The sequence below is a fragment of the Leptodactylus fuscus genome, chromosome 6 (genome assembly GCF_031893055.1).
Source record: "Leptodactylus fuscus isolate aLepFus1 chromosome 6, aLepFus1.hap2, whole genome shotgun sequence".
Taxonomy (NCBI): domain Eukaryota; kingdom Metazoa; phylum Chordata; class Amphibia; order Anura; family Leptodactylidae; genus Leptodactylus; species Leptodactylus fuscus.
The window spans coordinates 126923090-126947790 of NC_134270.1; the positions used below are offsets into that span (position 1 = coordinate 126923090).

General features: G+C 44.0%; 1 protein-coding gene across 1 annotated transcript in view; it reads left to right on the plus strand.

Moving 5' to 3' along the window:
- The window catches only part of FBXO47 (F-box protein 47), a 58272-nt gene that overhangs the window by 31922 nt on the left and 1649 nt on the right, over positions 1-24701 (plus strand). The window contains exons 6-9 of the mRNA XM_075278354.1: positions 8004-8180; positions 10944-11090; positions 12095-12237; positions 13840-13999. Of these exons, the coding sequence (XP_075134455.1) occupies positions 8004-8180; positions 10944-11090; positions 12095-12237; positions 13840-13999 (627 nt within the window). The remainder of the gene's footprint in view (positions 1-8003; positions 8181-10943; positions 11091-12094; positions 12238-13839; positions 14000-24701) is intronic.

The following is a 24701-nucleotide window of genomic DNA, read 5'->3' on the forward strand; positions in this document are numbered from 1 at the left end:
TGCTGGATAGATTGGACTGTCACTAAGCTTCCCACACATGTTAATGATTTACCAGACCATTCAAAGCTGATACTAGTGTCTATAACCTGGACATAACTATGTTTTGAATACAGATGTGGGCGTGTAGATAGGTTGATGGATAGACACCTACTAAATATTAAATGACTGATCATCTGGTGATCATCTGTGGCCGACACAGCCATTTACTTTTTAATCCATGTTGACAATTAAAGTTGCCAAAACTGGCCATGTATTGGATAAAGGATGAATTGGGAACATTCTGGGAACATTCTTTTATGGAGAGATCATTTGTGGGATGGCGAGTATTAGAGGAAAATTTTAAAACATGGCTAACATCTCTCCAGATGATGATGATATGTTATCAGTCCGCTCAAACAAGGGTGCATTCACACTACGTAAACGGCAGCTTATTATGAACGTACAACACGTTCAGAATAAGCGGCGTATAAAGCAGTTCCATTCATTTCTATGGGAGCCGGCATACGAGCACTCCCCAAAGAAATGAATGGGCTGCTTTTTTCACTACGAGCAGTCCCATTGAAGTGAATGGGAAGCGCTGCGTGTATGGCTCCGCATGAGCAGAGCTTGCCGTACACGCGGGCACTTCCCATTCACTTCAATGGGACTGCTCGTAGTGAAAGAAGCAGCCCATTCATCTCTATGGGGAGCGCTCGTATGCCGGCTCCCATAGAAATGAATGGAACTGCTTTATACGCCGCTTATTCTAAACGTGTTTTACGTTCAGAATAAGCTGCCGTATACGTAGTGTGAATGAGCCCTTAGATTAATATGTATGGGCACTTCAAGTTTCCTCCATATTTTTGGATTGTGTTCAGCATAACAGCCAGTAAAAGATACATATATTAAAGAGGACCTTTCACCACTCCAAGCCTATGCAGCTTTCTGCCCCATGTTATAGGCGCTGCTGCACAGACTCTGGTGCACTTTGAATTATCTCCCTAGCCCCCTTCGTTTTGGAGCTCTGAGCCCCGTTAATTCTGGCGCCCTGTATGTTAATTAAGCCTTTACAGTCAGAAGGGCGTTTCTGACTATAGAGACAAGAGCTACGTCAGTCTGACACTGTCCAATTACAGTCCTTGCAAAGTGGATGAGATTCTGGCTAATCCCATCCACACATTGCAGAAAAAAAAATTGCAGCGGAAATGCTGAGATATCATATACACTAGTGTTTTTGTAAATCACAGCATGTCAATTATGCCTATGGAAACACTGGCATCTTCCGTATAGGTATAATAGAAGCAGAAAGTCCAAGAAGAAAAACTCTGAAAACTTTCTGTGAAAAATGATGTGGAAATAAAACCACGGTGTGCTTTTCGTCTTTTGCTCACCGATTTTTGGGTGTGGCTCTATATGTCTATAGGCAATGAAGAGCCCAGATTACATTAAACGTGTCTTCTTTTGGCACATGTTCAGGTTGTATGCTTTGTCAGCTATGTCACTATGTTGGAATATAACTATAGATTTAAACATGACTTCAGTGGTAGCCATTCACATTTTTCTGCCGGGGTTTTGTGCCGCTCGCAGAAAAAAGAAGTGACCTGCCCTTTCATGAAGCAGATTTCGTAGCGGAATTTGCCGCAGCGTCCGCGGCGCGACACCTCCATCCCAACTAGGCCCATTCATTTGGGCCTAATCCGGAGCGGAATGCCGCGACTGGATTCCGGTGCAGTGCATACAGTGCATCGGCATCCAGTCACAGCTAGCCATTTTTTGGACCGGATTCTGAGGTGGCCACCTTGTCAAAATCTGGTCCGAACACCCCCGTGTGAACCCAGCCTTAGAATTTTTTCTTTCACCTCCTAGTAAGTTAATTAGGCTCTCTATTGTCAGATGACCTGATAGTACAGAGCTTAATTAACTGAAAATAACTGCACTGACTGCTCAGGAATAGTGGACAAGGGCCAACATGGTGGCTCAGTGGTTAGCACTGCAGCCTTGCAGCTCTGGGGTCCTGGGTTCAAATCCCTCCAGGATCATCATCTGCAAGGAGTTCATATGTTCTCCGTGGATTTCCTCCCTTTCTACAAAAGACATACTGATAGAAAAAATTATGTACATTGTGATCCCTATATGGTGCTCTAAATAAGAAAAAAAAAAAAAGAATAATGGAGGCTAGAGAAAAGTTCGAACTGTGCTGGAGTTAGTGGTGTGGTACCTATTGAAGAATGCAAAGAGTTTTGTGTTGACAGACGTTATGAACAGTCCCATTTAAATCTATAGTGATCTCCCGATACAGTGAAATAGCTGACAATGCATGAACGCCCTTTCTTGTTCCAAATGTGTGCCATAAGCCCCAAGCCGCTCACCACATTGTGCAACTGTGGGTGGGGATTTTGGCGGGAACGCCTTGGCCCAACAGATTCAATATAACTCACACCAGTTTTCTGGCATGAGTTATAATGGAAATCTATACCAGTTTCTAACTAGCGTAAATTTCTATTCTAGTGCAGGGACATCTAACTAATTTATACAGAGGCCCCAGCCTCTTCATATATCTCTCAGTCCCTGCACCAGTCGGCCCTTTTATTTAAGGTTGACGTACAATACATTACTGTTAACAAATCTGCTCCAGGGTTGTAAAGGTCAGTGACCTTTGAAGGAGTTCTATATATGTTTTCCAAAATAAAGTAGACTAAATGTGCAGTATGCAATAAGGAAGTTCTGTCCCTGAATATGCTATTCATGTATTGGCTTGAGAGCAGACTATGTAAAATTTTTAGAAATAATTAAGGATGTGGGGAAAGCAAGATGTAAACAAGATACAGATACTGACACTGCATGCATACATAAGGGGTTCATGGGCTATGCCTTGTGAATATTTTGGCAGTGTTGTATTGAAAATGAGTCCCAAGAGGCACATGAAGGTTTCTGAATGGGCGGAAACTCTTGCAACATCATTTATAACTTTGTGCTATTGCTTCCAAAAGTCTTTAAGCCTTGATCTCTTCCAGAAAAGATAGGAGAAAGGATTTGGGAAATCGCCATATGTAGAGTTTTATATGGCTTGATAATGTACCAAATGTATTTGTATAATTGAAACATATGTTCAACAAAACAGCAGATTTAAGATTCTTTTACCGCCAGGTCCAATTTCAATTTTCCAGCACTAGTATCAACAACTAATTCTGTCTACTATGCCCTATTCAGTGCACAACCTCCAGATTTATTATTATTTACTTGTATAGCGCCACCATATTCCACAGCACTTTAAAGACATTGACAGTCATTGTCCCATATAGGGCTCACAATCTAAAGTCCCTATCAAGTATGTCTGGATTGTGGGAGGAAACCAGAGTACCTGGAGGAAACCCACACAAACACAGGGAGAACATACAAACTCCTTGCAGATGTTGTCCTTGGCAGGATTTGAGCCCAGGACTCCAGCGCTGCCAGGCTAACCACTGAGCCATAATACTGGTGTACCAAAAGGCAGTGGTAAGTGCAATGTAACATACACTTAACGTTAGAGAAGTTGACCACTATAATAGTGGTTACACACGGAGCCACATGGACCCATTAACTATAATGCGGTCTGTCAAATGTCCAGTGTTTTAAAACTAAAACCAGTGGAGGATAAAGTCCTCCACGCAGGACTTTTTTCCTGTACTGATTTTCAGCAAACAGTAGGACAGTGGAGACCCCAGCGTACAGGGTCGGACTGGCCCACCGTGAAACCCTCGGTAGGCCCTGTGCCTTTAGTGGGCCCTACAGGACCTCCACTGTGTTATGGTCTGGGAATCTCTGACCATGGACTGGCCCCTGACTGATAACCTCTCAGTCAAGTTTAAGAGAAAATACAAAAGAAAAAACAAAAATCAGGAGTATGAGCAGTTTGGAATAACTAGTGTGTGATACTCCTACACCCTGCCTTGCAAACTATAAGTAGCCATGGGCCCAACTAACTTGCCTGAGTGGGCATGAACAGACCCGAAGAAATAACTCACCTATTAGTGAAACAAAAAACCCTGACTAGTTTCACATTTATGAGGAGAGAAAAGATACAGAAAAAGCCCCCCACAGGTGTCCGACTGGACTAACGGTGAATATGAGGAACACAAAGTATCGTGCAGAAAATAAACGTGAAACACAGAAATACTGACACTACGCAAAGGTATAGGATAAACAGAACTTAGAATTACACACCAAAAAAAAACTACAAAAAGTCCAAACATCCAAACAGAAAATAAGGCTAGGGTTCACTGCACCTGGAACAACTATGTTTGGATAAGGGAGCTCAATACTTAGCAAAATGTAGATAGTGTGAACAGGCAGCAAAGGAAGCCGAATGGGCCAGGACTCAGATGATAGCAGCTTCAGGCAGACAGCCCATGTCTTGGACACAGGAAACTGAAGATTAAGACCGGCAATCGACAGCATGCAAAGCAGAGTTTAAATAGCTAGAAGCCGGAGTATTCAGAAGGCCAATTGGATATCAGAACTTGGATCCGCCCACAACCTGAATAGAGTCCTAGCACAGCAGAGAAACTTAAAGGGGCTCTATCACTAGGAAAAGTCATTTTTAACTAATCACATCTTTGCATAGCCTTTAGAAAGTCTATTCCACACTTACCTTTAGTATGTAGATTGCCTCAGTGGTTTCTGAATAAGTCCGTTTTTATTCACATGGTAATTAGACTGTTGCACAATACATCGTGCACACCTTTCCTGTTGTTTCCTATGGGAGACTGCTGCTGCTGCTGATGACTCAGCTTCCTGTTTGCCTTACACACATAGGAGATAATAGGAGAGAGGAGGCTGCTGGGAACTTCCTGAGCTGGCTGGATTGCAGGGTCACCTGTCAATGTGGCCTTGCAGCTGTTGCAAAACTACAACTCCCATATATTAAATATTTTACCATTTTGTTGCTTCAAAATTTTTTTCCCCTATTTTCCTCCTCTAAAACCTAGGTGCGTCTTATAGTCCGAAAAATACGGTAGATAACAGTGTCACTCTGACATTTTAGTTTCAATGGTGGCAGGAACTGAGAAAGAGTGATGAAGAAGTGTGAACTGACCATAAACTGCACCCAGTGTTTTCTTTCTGTAATCACCTCCCATGAACCTACACTTGCTCATTATGTAGTTACAATTCTCACACATCATTTCAGGCCTATAAATGTTATACGTAAGTGACAGTACTATACAGTTTTCTGCTATAATGTGTACATGTTACCATTTTATGAACGATAAATGTGCTTGCGTCTTGTGTAGTTTATTATATCAGCTGCCTTTTCAAAATGTTAACATTACTTCTAAAAGGAAGTGTGTTGTAAAGAATATGAGCTGTAGCGTGATAGTTAACATACCATTCTATCCATAAGAAAAATGACTTCTCTGTGACCTAAGTGCTTTCTGATTTATGTTGAATTCTCAGGACTTAACAAAACTGGAGACTCATAGAGGGAATGCAATCACAGGACATCATTAATGCTATTAAGGCACCCTACATGCTGACAGGCAACTGTAGGCTATAGCCTCAAGTGGTGAAACACAGTTAAAAAACGCATTGAAAACACATCATGGATTTTTTCGTCTTGTCTTCGATTTTCTTATGTTTTTTTCTCAGTTTTTTTTATCTTTAATTACATCTATAGAAACGCTGGCTGCTTTCCCGTAGATTTAATGATAACAAAAAGTCAGCAGAGGAAAACTCTGTGAACTTTCTGTTCAAAGCACTGCAGGAAGAACCGCGATGCGTCCCGTGGGGCCTTAGCCTTAGGCTAAGGTCCCATGTTGAAGAAACACAGCTTTTTTTGTTGCAGATTTTGTTGTGTTTTTTTTTTTTTTTGAGCCAAAGTCAGGAGTGGATTGAGTAGAAGGTAGAAGTATAAGACTAAGTTCACACAGAGTTCTTTGGTCAGGGTTTTGGCAGAAATGCGCCTCCAAACCCTGAACTAAAAAACGCCTCACCATTCAAAGTATACAAAATGCTTCTGAGTCTTTTCCGCTGGTGTTTTTTTCTGCTAGCGGCAAAAAAGAAGCGAGATGTCCATTCTTTATGAAGCCGTGAGCGTTTTCCGGTCATGCAAGTCAATGTGAGCCGGTTTTTTCCTGCTCGCGTTTTTTTGAAGCGGAACCTGAAGCGTTTTTGGAAAAAACCTGATCAGGAAACGCCATTTTTTAAAATATAATTCATGACCACATCCCAAGAGGAGACGGATCAGGAAACTCCTTAGAAAACGCCTCAGGAAACTACTCACGCGTTTTCTGGTCCGGTTTTGACAATGCCAAAACCCTGACCAAAAAACTCTGTGTGAACTTACCCTAATTCATGACCACATCCCAAGAGGAAACGGATCAGGAAACTCCTCGAAAAACACCTAAAAAAACCGCAGGAAACGTCTCACAATGCCAAAACCCTGACCAAAAAACTCAGTGTGAACTTATCCTAAGAATTTCCTATGTATTTCCTATTCCTTTTTTAGCCACTCCTAGGTTTGGCTCCTAAAAACACAGCAAAATCTGCAATGAAAGAAGCTGTGTTTCCACAACGTGGGCCCTCAGCCTTAAAGAGGGTAGTTTACCAACTTTGCCAAGTCCAGCTATTTGCATTCTTTTAAAGTTGCCCCTCCAATGATTCTGGCAGTATTGGAATTGTTTCTCTAGCCCCCCCCCCCATTATTCCTGAGTAATCAGTGCAGTTAGTTCTTGGTGTCTTATATACTATTTACACTCTATTTACAAGCAGGAGCAGGTGAGGGGTGTGATTCTGAGCTCAGACAGTGGCCCGCTCTGATTTTTGCTCTGTATCATACCCATTGCCTTCTCCTGCCTGACACCTCCCACCTGACAGTAGTGACAGTAGCATATCAGGCGCCAAAACTAACTGTACTGATTGCTCAGGAATGTTGGGGGCTACAGCCAGAATCAATGGAGCAGTGCCTATAAATAAATATTGGAGAAGGTGGAATCTGTGAAATGACCTATTGAAGCTTGTCATATAATTGTGATCTGGCATGGTGAACATTTTTATCATCTGCAATACTTATACCAGCATCTATGCATCAATAAACGTTACCTCCTCAATATTAAAGGGGTTGGCCACTTCAGACCAATATTGACAAACAAATGTACAATAAAAAGATATCCATTGCTCCCCATATACAATCACTAATCTATGGCTCTCACTGTCTTTCTCTATATCCCTGTTTTACTATTTTGATTTAATTTTCCTTACTTAAAGCTTTATTTCATAATTTTTGTGCTAGTGATTTCCAAAGACATTGTAAAAAAATAAATAAATTCGGAAACCTAGAGCATACATATTGTTTCAAGTGCCTTTTCAGAATGAGCTATCATGTCTGCAATAACATATTATGTCTTTGGCCTTGCATTATGGTGAAGTACAACTCTCAATAGAAGCTGTAACACTATCTCTGTGTCTCCCTTTAGCAGTCCCACTTCCTCGTGTCCCTTCATAGAATTCAATGGGCAGCATGTAACCAGATTCTTCAGTTATTCTTCCACTGCAGAAACCGCTGACAATGGGCGGGGAGGAAAGTACGAAACGGAACACTTTTCTCTCCGCCAACTTCAGTACAAAAACAATGGAAAGTGATCGGACCCCATTATGGTCTATGGAGTCTGGGGTAACCACTGTTTTAGTCGATGGGCTCTCCATCGTTCTAGTTTGCCAGCACAGGTGTGAACCAAGCCTAAGGGATGATAAAGACATGCTTTCATCCAGACAAAATATGAATTCATGCTGTCACTGTGGTCTGTGGTGATGCAGAAAATATATTTTTCTATATAAAGAATTAAATGATTACAGTTGTCGTTAGGGAATAACTCATACTATGTAAAACTGTTATATTTAGCCCTATCTGTGTACAGTATGTCCTAAATCATTTAAAGATTTAGTAATATCTGTGTGTCTGCATATTATGTCATGTTCTTTAGCTCTTTATCCTCTATAATTGCATTAATGGATTTATAATATCTAAGGCCATCCAAAAATTTCAGGGTCATCATATAAGCTGGAGCTTCGTGTGCGTCTCTTTTGCCGCCATGTGCTACTGGACCATTGGACCCAGCGTACAGACACTGCTTTTTGGCTTTCAAGACTGCTTAAGCCATGGCCAATGGTAAACCAGGCACGTCTGCTTTACATTTTATTTGGGCCTGTCTCTACAATAGATGGTAAGTTGTCAATATATTTTTCATATGCATGCATAACTTGTTTTATATTGTTAATTTCTCTTTATAATGTGTGGGAGGGGGTTGCCATAGTTTTACAAATAACATTAGCTCATACATAGTGCTTGCACTTGCATTATTGATGTTATAAATAACAAATACATCACAACTACAATTTCTCGCACATCTGGCTACAAAGACCTGCAACTAATTTAGTATGCATTTCAACCTAATATTACCCAATCAGACTTTATCCGAAATTGTTCCCTTTATGAGCTTGAGCTATTCTTTTTTAAGAGCAGGGCCACTGAGGGGAAATCTAATTTCCCTCTACTACATTAGAAGCATCTGAAGCATAATGAAGAATGTCTTAAGCCTCACATCGTGAAAACGCAGAGTTTTTGTTGTGGCAGAAATGCTGTGGCAAAAAGCGCTGCATTTTAAAGTATCTGCAAGTGGATGGGATTCTGGCTAATCCACACATTGCAGAGAAAAGCTGTGATTTCAAACACGCTTGTATTTTTGAAAATCACAGGATGTCAATTATAGTTGTGGAAATGCTTGTGTTTTCTGTACAGGAGCAGAAAGTCCACATAGGTAAACACTGCGAAATTGCAATGAAAAATGCTGCATTTGCGCTTTGCTACATAGGGCCTTTGCCTAAGGCTAAGGCCCCACTGGGCGGAAATGCAGCATTTTTGGGCATTGCGGAAACGCAGTGGAAAAATCATTGCATTTTACAGTACCAGCATAGTGAATGCAATTTTGTCTAATCCTAGCCCCACACTGCGGAAAAAAACACTGCGGAAAAGCTGCGTTTTTCAAATACGTTCGCGTGTCAGCATATCAATTATAGTTGTGGAAACGCTGAGTTTTTCCCTCCATAGATTTCTATGGAGAGTGTGTAAACCCACAGCAAAAACACACCATGATAAATGTGTTGCTGAAACTCCGCAGAAACGCAGCAGAAAAGGATCAAAATCCACAGACAAAAACTCACTGTTTTGCTTGGTTGAAGCTAAGGCCCCATGGGCCGGAACCGCTGCGCTAAAGCGCTGTGAGAACAACCGCGGTGTGGAAGCATTGCAGCTTTTCCAGCTGTGCTTTGAATAGGAAGTTCATGGAGTTTGCCTCCGCGGACTTTCTGTTACAATTATATCTATGGGAAAGCCGCCGCCGTTTCCGTAGATATAATTGACATACTGCAATTTTCAAAACCGCGACAGTGTTGGAAATCGTAGCGTGTCCGCGCTGCAATTTTTTCCACAAAGTGAGCATAGGAATCATGGGGCCACATGGTGGCTCAGTGGTTAGCACTGCAGCCTTGCAGTGCTGGGTCCTGGTGTTCAAATCCCGCCAAGGACAAAAACCATCTACAAGGAGTTTGTATGTTCTCCCCGTGTTTGCATGGATTTCCATCCCATATTCGAAAAAGACATACTGATAGGGAAAAAATGTATGTGGGGCTCACAATCTACATAAAGAAAAAAAAGTGAGCATAGGAATCACATGCATCCCATCCACTTTGCAAGTACTGTAAAACGCCGCAATTTTTCCCGCAGCGTTTTCGCCATGGCCAAATTGCGGGGTTTCCAGCCCGTGGAGCCCCGGCCTAAATAGCAGAGGACCATAATTCCTTAGGATTTGCAACATAGCCTTTCAATTATCTTTATTGCACGTGAGAAACTCGAGCAAGAACGCAGTGCGCCATCAGAGTGTGATCCTAGTTTGCAGATCCACAAAAAAACCACAGGAGACATCTAATGTCCGCAAAAATGGACGGCACACTGATGACACACGGAGTACATCCTTGTGCCGTCATAAGTTTTTAGTCTCCCATAGGCTTCTATGGGTGAGTCAATTCCGCAAACACTGAACAGAATAGGACCTGTTCTATATTTTGTGGCACAAACTCACAGCCCGCACACTGATCAGTGGAAATCATGGTAGTGTGTATGGGACCATAGCAAAGAATGGGTCAGTGGATCAGTGGATCTTATCCACGGTCGTCTGTAAGAGGCCTAAAAGTGTTTCATATTAAGAGCTTATCTTAGTGTCAACATTGTTTTGTTGCACTAAAAAGAAGTTGCCTTGTGAGTTATTTATCTAATAGTTAGTGAATGTAGACGAAATATCCCAATATCCCTATAACTTTTTGTGCCACAAAGTGAATTGTTTGTTACTCTATGACACTGTCATCGGTAGCAAAATGCTGGCACAAGAGATTTTGTCTTTTATAAACTTAACTTTATACTTACCAATGCCTGTATCACCACCTAGAGGTGGTTTGAAAGTACTGCAGTGTGTCTGTCAGTAAGATGAGCAGAGTTTTCATTCTGACACAAGGTTCACACTAGCATTGCATTTCCATTGTTCGGGTCTCTCAGGGGACTCGAACAACAGAGAAGCGGACCACTAAAAGAGCGGTTATATATGGAGCCCAGCAGACCCCATCAACTATAATGGGGGCCATCATTTTTAAACTGAAAGTGGCGGCAGAAAAAGTCCTCTGTGTAGTACTTTTTCCTCTGCTGTTTTTCATCATCCAACAGAGACTCTGGCACAGATGTGAACACAGCCTTACCTAGCTCACCCAAATCAATTACATTACTTTTTCCAATGAGAAGACAAAGCAAAACTGAACTTGTATCATGGCAGATCTTTGCATCTATAGTCAGTTTGAATTGCACATGTTAATACCTTTTGCAATAATGTAATGTACTTTGAGATATTTTGTCAGTAATAGTATTCATTAAATGTATTTAGGATATATATCATGGTTAAAGATGACAGAAGGGTTGGCAGATGAGAACAGTCTTAAGGGACTTGCTGATGCCATTAAACTACTCCATGACACAGAGACCAAAGAGTGGACGGCCGATGATGTTATCAGTCTGGTCGATGAATTGTCAGGTAAAATCAGAGACACACATTTATGATTTTGCAAACTGGATGTTTATGTGTTTGGCACAGCTAAACTAAATGTATGTACAATAATATGCGTGTTTTGGATGATGCATTTAGCACTATTATTTTAATATTAAATTATATATTCAATATTATTTTTGACATTGTCCTGTGTGGAAAAAGCTGATGCAAATATCATTTCATATATACTTTAAAAGGAATGTTTTGCCAATTTTTTTATTCATTCACTCATTCATTTGCTAAATCCAGATACTGAAATCTATCACTTTTTAATCTGTTTTTATTTTCTAATTGTAGTTTTTTTTATACTATTTTCTGTATCTAATTATGAGGGTTGCCATCTTGTCCGAGCTACTGTTGACAGAATTTAGTGATATGCTTTATAGCATATTCATGGCCATAGACAGCAATAAACTGGAGTCGACTCATTGGGGTCTATGGGAGAGGTTTCTAAGCATGCTTGGTGGAGGGACGGGGAGTAGATAAGTTATGATATAATCTATTGACAGTAGTCGATGCAATGGTTGGTGAATGGCTTTATCCATAGAAGTGATCTTCTATCGTAAACTTATTTGGATGGTTGACAATAAAAATGAGGTGACAGCTACACAAGAAACCCCATACCCCATAGCAAACTGGCCATTGGTAGTCTATTATTGGGCTTAGTAGCCAGAGTGAAAATTGCAGGATATTAAAAATATATTTTGTTACGTTTTTTTTAAAAATATAGATAGTGACATGGAAACTTTTTAAAAAATGAAACATTCTGTATATAGAAAGTCATCAATATCTATATTCTACCATGGTTAACTTTAAAATTTTTTGTTTAAAACGTGTATGCTTATCAGTTAATTACTGTAAAACAGCTCTCATAGACATGTAGGGGGCCTTACTGTACCTGTTTATGGCTCCCATTTCTTGCAAAATGTAGCATGATACACATAAGGCTTTATTTCTATTGTCAGAAAAGTTTATTTTTCCATTGGCAGTGGTACCTCGTGAGTGGCGACTAGAAAACCATGCCCGACTTCTCATCTTAAGTGGAAACAGTATCTGTTTCACTTTCATGGCCAGCAAAGCAGTCAATGGCCGAACATCAGATCTAGCCAGAATGGTGGTCTTTCTTGCCCTGGTGAGCTTAAAAGAATGGAACAGGTTTGACCCTCAAACAGTGTTAACAACATTTAATTGGTCTCTAAGTTTTATTTCTTCGGTTAAGTGGTGAGAAGAAGAATTGCAGAATTTTTTTACAAACACTTGTTGGAATTTCATGCTGCCTATGATTCAGCCAGCATGAGTCTCCTAACAGACTCCCCTAAAAGCTGTGTCATCTTTTTTCATTTGTATTAATGTGTTTTCCACACTAAAAATATTGATGTTTTCATACAGATAGGTCTTTATTATCAAATTGGTGGGTGTCTCACACCCGCCATCCTCATCAAATACCTGTTCTCTACAGCTGATACACAGAGAATGGAGCAGGAAGCAGATAGCTCTATTCTGTTTATTTTGGTGGAACGGAGACACTGTAGCTTACCCGATGCAGTACTTTACAGAGACCTACACTATCTGCTTCATTCTCCATTCTCTGTATCAGCTACTGAGAGCTGATCAATGAGGGTGTTGAATGTCAGACCCCCACTGATGTCTTATCTTTAGGATAGGTTGTCAGTATTTTTAACCCAGGAAACACCTTTAGGGTGGGTTCACACCTGTGCCTGAAGCCACTTTAGGCAATCCTGCCACTTTCCATCGTCTGCCCCGAGATACTGGACAGGAGACAGAAACCTGGCAGTCAGTTTTGAAACCCATTCACTTGAATGGGTTTGCAAAGTGACCGCCTGTGAGCGTTTTGTGCCTGTCCGCAGCAAAACCGTTTTTTTAACTGGACACAAAGTCGGACATGCAGGACTTTGTGTCCGGTTAAAAGAAAACGCTTTGAGGATCAAGTAAATGAGTTTAAAAACTGACTGCCAAGTTTCCATCCCCTGTCCAGTATCTTGGGGCAGAAGACGGAAACCGGCTGGATTACCTAAAGCGGCACGGGTGCAGGTGTGAACCCTCCCTTAAGAGATAACTGTAAATGATTATATAAGTTTCCATGATTAGGGAAGCACTAAGAAAAACTAGGGGTTTTAGGCCCAGTGTGCACAGCAAAACCTGAATGAACCCATAGTACACAAACTTAATGTTTCTGCTCCACAACAGAGTTATTTTCAAGCCACGCAATTCACTTTTCAGAAGTTAGCAGGAAAGTGGGTATGGATATTTTGTCAAGCTGATGTATTCCAGATTTGGTAAATGTGGTTTTTAAAACGTCACAAATTTCTCTTAATATCCCTCCGGTAGGAGATGATGACCTAGTAAGTGGAGTAAAATCTCAAGAAAGAAGTGTTAGACGAGGTGCCAAACGTATCAAACATTGTGTGTTTTTTTGAAGGTGTTGGTGGAAATTATGGTAACTCAGGCTCCTGTAAACCTTACGTTAAAAATTCTCCATATGATAAATCTCCCGATTGACTGGGGCTCTTTATGGCCAGGGTGACAAACAGTGAACACACATATGAATTTCTATCATGGAATTCAGCATTGTGATTCCCTGAATGCTTGTGTGGCACAACCCACTGTCATTACTACGGGAATCTGAAGAGGTTTCCTGTCACAAAAGGTGCTTCTTATATCCCTTATAAGTTCAGCCTTTATTTAGCACACTTCTTTTTTATATGCAAGTCAGGTTTGTGAAAAGGATATGTACTGCATGGACTGGGCAGTGAAAATGATGCAGAGGATTTGTAAAGTTTTTAGCACTCAACAAGAGAGAAAAACCTTCCTGCAGAATGTGGAAAACACCTTTGCTCGTGTTATCATGGATTTGCTGCATTCAGTCATCTCAGGTTAGTGTTGCAAATCATTTATTCTGTTCTGTCAGATTGTTTAGGTGTTCACAAATATGAGATAGCTCCGTGATGGCGAACCTATGGCACGCATGAGCACACAGAGCCCTCTATGCTGGCATGCATGTGGTCGCCTGGATCGCTCACTAACGGGGAATCCGGTACAGGATTCCCCGTTAGTGAGTGATTGCTGCTTTCATCTGGATGTGCAAATGCACATCCAGCTGAAAGCTGTCAGTATAGGCCATGGATCGCACAACCTACACTGATTGCAGAGTGTGACCTCTACCCCGACGCAAGCGAGATGACATAAGTCATCAGCGCCCGCAGTCAACAGGAGAAAGACGCCTGGCGGCTCTTCAGGTAAGTATATTTGTGTGTGTACTGTGTGGGGGAGAGAGACTACTGTGGCACATTTACTACTGTTTGGGGAGAGGGACAACTGTGGAACATTTCATACTGTGTGGGGAGGGGGGGACTACTGTGCAGCATTTAATACTGTGTGGGGAGGTGGGACTACTGTGCAGCATTTAATACTGTGTGGGGAGGGAGGCTACTGTGGAACATTTACTACTGTGTGGGAAGGGGGCTACTGTGGAACATTTACTACTGTGTGGGGAGGGGGGGGCTACTGTGGAATCCTTTATGAGGGTCACTGCGGGGCAGATTGTACTGTGTGTGTGGGGGCCACTGCAGGGCAGATTGTACTGTGTGAGGGCCGCTATGGGGCAGATTGTACTGTGTGAGAGCCACTGTGGGGCAGATTGTACTGTGTGTGGGCCACTGTGGGCAGATTATACTGTGTGGGGTCCCCTCACTATTTATATCACACAGTATCTGTTTTATAGCAGACATGATATTAGTACAAGATGTAATAACATTGTTTGGTCACTATAAAACAGATCCTGTGCGATGTAAATAATGAATATTAATTGTTCAAAATTATCAAATGCAGAGACTTTTACCTTTCAGTACAAGCTCTGTAAAGCCCCATTCACACGACTGTAATTTGTGGGTTCGCAATGGTGGATCCACAGAGTTTTAAGGTTAAATTGCCGTGTTAGCACTCTGCGATAATTTATTGGGTTTTGGGTTGCAGTTTGGGCACTTGGTCTCAAAAGGGTTCGCCATCACTGAGATAGCTGTTGGATTAAGCACTGTTTAGCCAATAGTTATCACCCTCTAAGCCCCTATTTTTCCCTCATAGAAATCAGATGGTCATTAGAGTTTCATTAGATTCTGACTATCCATAACTTTAAACTACATTTTACATGGAAACTAGAACCCGGACCAGTGAAATAAATCAATGGTATAAAAACAATTGAACTGAAATATAAGGCATAGCTACATGATCGGTCAAGATCAGAGGTAAACAATAGCCATATCATTGCTCTCCGTCTTCATTTACATATGCCAATTTTTAATTAAAGGGGAGCAGCAGGTTGGAAATGTGTGCTGCCTCTGCATTCATTTCAGCGGGAAAAGTACAGTGCTGCTGCTCCAACCTGCAAAATACCCCCACCGATTAGTGATTTACCCCCAATACTTTGGATAGGTGTTAACTTGTGTTACTAAAATACCTCTTTAACACAAGAAGGAAAAAACTCTTGGGCCACAATGCAACAGCTGTAACAGGGACCACAACCTACTTTGTGCCATTTATAGGCACATTTTGTAACCACATAGGCTTAAAGTTTTTGGTTGCATCTGTTCCCCTATAGCAGGGATGGTGAACCTTTTAGAGAACGAGTGCCCAAACTGCAACCCAAAACCCACTAAATTATTTCAAAGTGCCAACATGGCAATTTAACCTTAATACTGTGCGGATCCACAATTGCTTTACCGAGATTACAATGATACAAACAACTTTGTACTGAGAGGTAATAGTCTCTGCATTTGGTGCTTTTGAACAATTAATGTTCACTATTTACATCAAACAGGATCTGTTTTATAGTGACCGTGCAATGTTATTACGACCTGTAATAATATCACGCGTCTGCTATAAAACAGATACTGTGTGATATAAATAGTGAAAGGGCCCCCACACAATATAATATGCCCCACAGCGGCCCCCACATAGTACAATCTGCTCCATAGTGGTCTCTATGCTGTACAATGTGTTTAACAGTGGCCCCCCACTCAGTATTATATGCTCCACAGTGGGCCCCCATACAGTATTATGCGCTCCACAGTGCGCCCCCACACACTATTATATGCTCGACAGTGCGCCCCCACACACTATTATATGCTCTACAGTGGGCCCCCACACAGTATTATATGCACCACTTTGAGCCCCCACACAGTATTATGTGCACAACCTTGGGCCCCAACTCAGTACTATATTCACCACAATAGGCCCCCACAAAATTAGTATTATATGCTCCACAGTAGGCCCCCCACAAAGTAGTATATGCTAGGTACCCAATATGCAGTCCCACAAAGAGCGCCCTCCTCCTTCTTCTCACTACAGGCGCCAATGACTTATGTCATTGCGCAGGCGTTGCAGAGGTTACACTCTGTAGTCACTGTAAACCGCAGACCCACAGCTTACATTGACAGTTTTCAGCTGTATGTGCATTTGCAGAAGGGATCGCTCTCTAATGAGGAATCCTGTACCGGATTCCCCGTTAGTGAGTGATCTGGGCGATGGCACGTGTGCCAACAGAGAGGGCTCTGAGTACCCCTATGCTAAGAATACCTATACAATTTCATAAGAAAATGTCTTATAATTTAAAAGTGTATTTCCTTTTTAACAGATTGGACACAGTGCACTATGTTACCAGTCATTTTTCTAGAGCAATTCTTATTAAATTGAATCTTGCTGCTGGCACAACTCTGCAAATCCACTTTGCTGGCAAAAGTCTTATTTTAGCTCAGTTCCACAGCAAAGTTTTTTGGTTTTGTGAAGAAAAAAAAGCTAGGGGGGCGGCATAGGGGAATGTGAGAATTAGGGGGCCCTGCACATTTATTGTAATATATGCTAGAAAACTACCACAAATTATACCTGAAATCTGACACATTGATGGCCCAAGATGTACCACTTAAGAATTGTATCACATCCATGGGCATTTTGTGGATGCAAAAACATGGATTGTTGGACATCTTACCAGGGGTGAACCTGCTCCTTTCGGCGCCCGAGCGAAGTACAGAAAGCCGCCCCCCCCCCTTTGCCGGGAGTAGGGGGCGGAGCGGGGGCGTGGCTTAGCGGAGGGGCGTGGTGTCTCGAAAGGGGGCGGTGCTTAGCGCCGTTCGCCGGCAGAGAGCAGGCCCAGAGACAGCCTGCGCTCTGCCTGAGCGTGAGGGGAGGCTGCTGGAGCAGCGCTGCTCCAGTGGCCTCCCCAAACCACCACTCCATGCTAAGCCAGTCCAGGACAGCTTGTCCTGGACTGGCTTAGGTTAGCAAAAATGCCGCCCTCCCTGAGTCCCTGACATAGTGCCGCCTGAAGTGCTCGCTTCAGGTCGCCTCATGGGAGGTGCGGCGCTCTTACCTATGCATCTTCAAAGGTCCGTGTTAGAAGTTCTGTTCTTTTTTGTGATCTATATTTCACATCCATAAAAATTAACTGCACGTGAATTGGACAAAATGGACCAAAATAATGCATGTGTCCATTTTCTTTCCATGAACCAATGGTCCATGAAAAAATATGGATGCCTGTATACGCTTAAATCAATTAGTCTGTGTTCTGTCCATGGAGAACACAGGCAGCACAGAAGTATGAATAAGGACGAAGAACACCAGCCTTAATAAGTATCCCCCATTAAATTAATTATTGGCTGACACTTAGTGGATGCTAAGGGGATCCTATCATACAAACCAGTGGCGTAACTAGGAATGGCGGGGCCCCGTGGCGAACTTTTGACATGGGGCCCCCCCGACACCGAAGATCTCGACCGAGTCCCTCCTACGCATTCCTGCGCGCTCTATTATGTCCCATAGTGGCCCCTGCACACAGTATTATACCCAATAGTGGCCCCTGCACACAGTATTATGTCCCTTAGTGGCCCCTGCACATAGTATTATGTCCCTTAGTGGCCCCTGCACACAGTATTATGTCCCTTAGTGGCCCCTGCACACAGTATTATACCCAATAGTGGCCTCTGCACACAGTATTATACCCAATAGTGGCCCCCTGCACACAGTATTATGTCCCTTAGTGGCCCCTACAGGACTAAATACTGTCACCGCTGACCGCTATACCAGGACAAATTGTGGATAAAAAAAAATCTGGTCCTGTGCATTACAATTTAGTAACTCCATGTGCCTCATATTAATAACAGTTAACCCCATCATCTCCCTCACATTAACCCCTGTATGCCTCACCATTAGAGTTACTGATATGTGAGAAACATGGAGGTAATAATAAAGTATCTTCATTACTATTACCCCCAAATGTCTCACATATCAGTAACTCTTATGGTGAGGCAAACAGGGGTTAATGTGAGGGAGATGATGGGGTTAACTGCTATTACTATGAGGCACATGGAGTTACTAAAACACAAGTAATCCCCCCAAATGCCTGATAGTAATAAGTATAGTAACCCCAGTACGTACCTGTGTATCTTCATTTTCCTAGAGCAGCTTCTTCCTCTTCTCTTCTGTGCAGGACGGCAGGGATAAGCCCCGCCTCCTCCTCTCATTGGTGGGCAGAGGACAGCAGAGAAAGGGAGGGGGGAGAGAGGGGGAGCATCCTGCAGCGCTGAGAGGAGCCAGAGCTGCAGCTCCTGTGTCTCAGCCGTTGCTGCAGCTTCGGGGCCCCCTGTTGGTGGAAAATATTCCACCAACAGGGGGGCCCGATCATTATACTCGGGGGTCCGAAAAGACCTCCGAGCATAATGATAGCAGCAGTAGCAGCTGTCACCGGGCCCCTAATGTCCCGGGCCCTGTGGCAGCTGCTACCGCTGCTATGGTGGTAGTTACGCCACTGATACAAACCCTTTTTTTTCTGAGTGACACGTCGGAATATAAGAAAGGCTATTCTTCTCCTACCTTTCATTGTCTTCTCCGCGCCACCGTTCCATAGGACTCCAAGTTCTTGTCGGTATGCAAATGAGTTCTCTCGCAGTACTGGGGGCGGACCCCAGCACTCAAACAGCACTGGGGGCGTCCCCAATGCTGTCAGAGAACTCTCTCCAGCGCCGCCTCCATCTTCGTCAGCAGCGTCCTCTTCATCCTCTTCTTCCAGTGGTGGCTTGTAACTTCTAGGCCTCGGGCAGAGCAGACTGCGCATGCCCACAGGCCACGAGAAAATGGCCACTTACAATACTGTGCAAGTGGCCATTTTCTCGTGGCCTGTGGCAATGCGCAGTCTGCTCTGCCCGAGGCCTAGAAGTTGCAAGCCACCGTCGGAAGAAGAGGATGAAGAGGACGCTGCTGACAAAGATGGAGGCGGCGGCGCTGGAGAGAGTTCTCTCATAGCATTGGGGATGCCCCCAGTGCTGTTTGAGCGTTGGGGTCCGCCCCCAGTGCTGCAAAAGAACTAATTTACATACCGACAAAAACCGGGATTCCTACGGAACGGCGGCGTGGAGAAGACAACGAAAGGTAGGAGAAGAATAGCATTTCTTAAGGCTATTCCAAAGTGTTAAAGGGATTCTACCATTAAAAAACTATTTTTTCTAGGTAACATGTCGGAATAGCCTTTAGAAAGACTATTCATATCCTACCTTTGGAAGTGCTCTCCGCCGCGCTGCTCGTTCGAAATACCGGTTTGTACCGGTATGCTAATTAGTTCTCTCGCAGCGATGGGGGCGTCCCTCAGCGCAGGAGATGCGATGGGGGCGTCCCCATTGCTGCTCGAAAACCAACTGCAGCGTCGCCTCTATGTTCTTCTGTATCCTGCCCTTCCTTCTTCAGCTTGATGTTGGACGCCTGCACAGTACGCTCTGTTCGGCGAATTTTGCCGAATGTACTGCACATGCCCGCGGCCATAGTGCCGACACCGCAATTTTGCGCATGCGCAGTACGTTCCTCAAAGTCTTCGCCGAACAGAGCGTACTGCGCAGGCGTCCGACAAGCTTTCTAAAGGCTATTCCGACGTGTTACCTAGAAAAAATAGTTTTTTAATGGTAGAATCCCTTTAATGAGAAAAAAAGGGTTTGTATGATAGGATCCCTTTAAGTATTCTAAATGCACAGTGACATGGCTTCTATAAAGTGCCAGTCATATGATTACATGTAGAGTACAAACAATGCTGGCTAACAGCCTACTGGGTGCACAGCATCCAACACTGGCACTGTATAGAAGCCTTGTTAGTGTGTAATTAGAATACTAAAGCCTTATTCACAGGACCATGTTCTCTCCCTATAACATGGCCCATGTGACAGCAGTATTTCTCGGATTGGCTGTGTCCATGACTCATTGCATTATAGTAAATTATGATGCCGTGAGCTCCTGAATGGCAAATGTGCTACTGTGCCAAACTCACAACTTTATGTCTTTAGTAGTGCTGGCATTTTGGAGGCTCACTGCATCAGAGTTCACATGTAGTTCTATTTACATGACCATGGTCAGTCTGGAAAATGCTGCCTTGCACTCAGACTGTGTTTCATGGATAGAAAATGTTTGTACAAATGACCCCTAAGGCCTCATGCTCACAGCCAAGTGTGCAGCCTGAGCGGATTCCCATTTTTGACAGAAGGGACTTGGATAAATCTTGGATAACATCTGAGCACCTTCCATCTTATTTCAATGTGCCGATTCAATCCGTTTTTATGGATCTAGATAGGACATGCTCCATAATCCTCAGAACAGGACTATGTGCGCATGAGGCCCAGGAGACATCCAGTTACCTCAGGGGTTGAAGGTAAGTAAGTGTGTTCATCAGTATATTGTACCTGTGCTAACTTACACATAAAATATTTAGGCCTGTCTGCATCCTTAGTGAAATGGTGTTTTAGCCTTGTTTCAATAAATATGGCCTTTTTCAGCAAAATGTTGCACCTTTGTGTTTGCAGTGTTGCAAAAGTGAAATGCTTGTATACCTCTATTTTGTACCTAAAGTAATGCTTCCAGTACAAGTTCTTCTTAGTTCACTGCGGTTCTACATTTTGTGAATGCAAGTTGATATTATTATCCCCTACAATTCAACACCTACATGTTCAAAAACCACATACAATCATAAAACACCCCATAAATGGATAAGCAACAATATTAAACATTCCCCATACGTCCAACACAGCAGCACAACAGATGGGGTATTCCTGCCCCTGCGTGCAATCAGGACAGGTGGAACTTTTACTCAATCAAAGAACCTCCCCTATAAGAGGTCACCAGACCTCCCCCTCCTCGTGTTTTTTTCTGTCCTGCGGACAGGGACAGGTGGTGAGGAGGCCTGTGGCCTCCTCCGGGATCTGAAGAAGGTGGCTGTTAGCTCCTTCTTCTTTCCCTTTCTTTCCTTCTCTTTCTTTCCTTCTGAGAGAAAGATTTAGGTTTTGTCTTACCTGCTTTGCAGGATGTCTGATGGTTCAGCTGTGCACAGCTCATTCACTGCCCAATAAGGTAAGCTGAGTCCTAGCTTTCCTCTGTGTTTTCTGAAAACTAAAAGCACTGATACTTTTTGCTATGGGCACTCTATTATGTCGATTGTATGTCTATTGCAATGGCCTGTATGTACCTGTCTGTGTTAGTCAGGCATGGAATTTTTGTGGGAGCCTTGCTTCCCTTCATGCTTAGTGCATAGTGTGAGCACTTATTTCTATTGCAACGGCCTGTCTGTGTTACAGTCAGGCATGGAATTTTTGTGGGAGCCTTGCTTCCCTTCATGCTTAGTGCATAGTGTGAGCACTCATTTCTATTGCAATGGCCTGTCTGTGTTACAGTCAGGCATGGAATTTGGGTGGAGCCTTTGCTCCCTTCATGCTTAGTGCATAGTGTGAGCACTCATTTCTATTGCAATGGCCTGTCTGTGTTACAGTCAGGCATGGAATTTGGGTGGAGCCTTTGCTCCCTTCATGCTTAGTGCATAGTGTGAGCACTTATGTCTATTACTGTGGCCTGTAGGTGCCTGGCTGTGTTACAGTTCACAGGCATGGAATTTGTGTGTCAGCTTCTGCTCCCTTTATGCTTAGTGCATAGTTGTGCATGTCTATTGCGATGCCCTGTGCGATTGTTATGGCTTTACCGCACCTATCTGGCCGGGTCTTCCCGCTGCCCTAAAGCGCAGCTAATGGGAACTGCAGCCTATGAGATGGCAGTGAGTTATCCAGCAACTCCCACAGCTCTGGTGAGGTAAGCTAAGGTGCACCAAGACTACTTTTGTGAGTGAACAAGTCCCTTTAAAAAAAAAAAAAAAAAAAAGGGGAGGTTTTTTTTCGTGTTGCTGTCTGTAAGGAAACAGACTTTTATGTTAAGTGCACCGGGTCTAGAGTTCTATACTGTTCGTACTCTACCCGAAGGCTAGATCTGCCTTCTCCATCTGTGCCATCTGCCTGTGGGCTGCCTGACTAACGCCTACTGTGTCGGCGTCACTACAAATTTGATCATTGGGGTCGTCCCCCAGGAGTCGATATGGCTGTCTCTAAATTATCGAGGCGCACGTTAGTGCCATCAGAAGATGGCTCAAATCTCCAGGAGGCGATATACAGGCGTGCAGAGGGTTCCCTGCACCGAATTTATACTGCAGCATCTGCGCAGGCCTCCGTGGGAGTTCAACAGGAGAAGTCGTTCAGTTCCTGCGAGGTAATAGATCTACTCTGTGTAGAGATATCTATACAGGTGTTCCCTGTGATGATCTTCTGGCGTTCCTATCCTCCACCTCCGTAGCAGTGGATTATTTGGCAGAAGCAGGTTTGTATCAAGTGAAGATTGCGGCGAAGGCTATCTCATTAGCCACGGCCGCAAAACGCCCCCTGTGGATGAAGCCCTGGAGGGCAGATAGTACTTCCAAATACAACTTGTGCGCACTTCCGTTTGAGCCGGGCAGGCTCTTTTGGAAAGAGCTGGATACCATTATGGAGGTATAAATTGACACACCATCCGAGAGCCTGAGAAGGAGAAACTACCTTCTGACGTCTACTCCCCCCTCCCCTTGTATCCGCTTTGCCAGTGGAAGGTCGACTTTCCCACTTCTCGGCGGCATGGAGCCATCACATTCAGGACCCATGGGGCCTCCAGCTCGTGTATTCGAGCTACAAAATAAAGTTCACATCTCACCCACCCGACAAATTTGTGTAAACCCGCGTTTTGTGTTCAAAAGCAGATCCTTCTGGAGAACGCTGTTCAGGGATACCTGGACAAAGGCGCTCTAGGGCCAGTGCCTGGCAGAGCAATCGACCGGATTTTACTCTCCAGTGTTTTTGGGACCCAAAACATCGGGAGTCAGAGAATGGTGGTCGATTTAAGATTTCTCAACCAATACGTCCTCAAGACCCGTTTCCGGAAGGGAACTATCAGGTCAGTGACACCTTTTCTGCACCGAGGAGACAGGTTTGTCACCCTAGATTTAAGGGACGCATATTTACACGTCCCGATATTTCCGCCACACAGAAGGTTCTTGAGGATCGGGGTTGTGCTGAACGGTACTCTGTGTCATCTGCAGTTCACAGCTCTTCCGTTCGGAATATCCTCGCCCCCCCACACCTTTACAAAGGTCGTGGCCCCGGTCGTTGCAGCTCTTCGGCTCCAAGGTATATTCATCATACCGTACCTAGACGATTGGCTGTTAAAGGCCCACTCAACAGAGGTTCTCGCGGCCCACCTAAGGATCACTATCGCCTTCCTAGAAGAGTTAGGCGGGCTGATCAATGGTCAAAACTCGGCAGTCGTCCCCACCACCAGAATCCAGTTCTTGGGTTCATTGTGGACTCTCAGAGGATGGAGATATCTCTCCCTCACAGTCAGAAGGAGTAGATTTGTCGGGCGTTGCAACATCTGGCGGATACGCGGGAGGTTCGGGTAAGAACCTCAATGAAGGTCCTAGGTTTAATGTCAGTAGCTGCAGATGCAGTTCCATGGGCACTAGAGCATATGCGTCCACTACAGAGCGAGATCCTCAAGGTTTGGAGCCGCAGCCCCTCAGGGCTGAAGAAGCCTATCCAGTTGTCCATCAGTACCCGTCTATCACTGCTATGGTGGTCCCTATTGAAGGACGGGATGTCCACGGTCCAGCCCGACTGGACCCTGTTGACAACGGATGCCTCCTTCCATGGCTGGGGAGCGCATCGGGGGGAGACCCTGGCACAAGGGACATGGAGCCGACTGGAGACTGCTCAGTCATCGAATTGGCGCGAGTCTGCGCAGTGTATTGAACCCTGCTATACTTCACCCAGGATCTACGCGGCAAGGCGGTCAGAGTCAGGACGGACAACGTCACGGTGGTCCTCTACCTGAACAAGCAGGGAGGGATGAGGTCCCCTCCCTCTTCAAGCTAACAGATCAGATTTTTTTCCTGGGCTGAGGAAAATCTAAGCCACCTCAGTGCGGTGCACATAAGGGGACATCTGAATGTGCTGGCAGACCAGCTCAGCAGGGGAGAAGCAGTGTCGGGCGAGTGGTCCCTCAACCAGGAGGTCTTTCGTCAGTTGACTCGGATGAGGGGTCTCCCCGAGGTGGATCTGATGGCCACCCAGTACAATGCCAAGGTGGAGAGGGTCTGTTCCCTCTACCAGGAGGACAACCCCTTGGCAGTAGATGCCCTATCAATACCTTGGAGGTTCAGGCTGGCATACATCTTCCCTCCACTTCCCATGGTTTCGAAGGTATTGG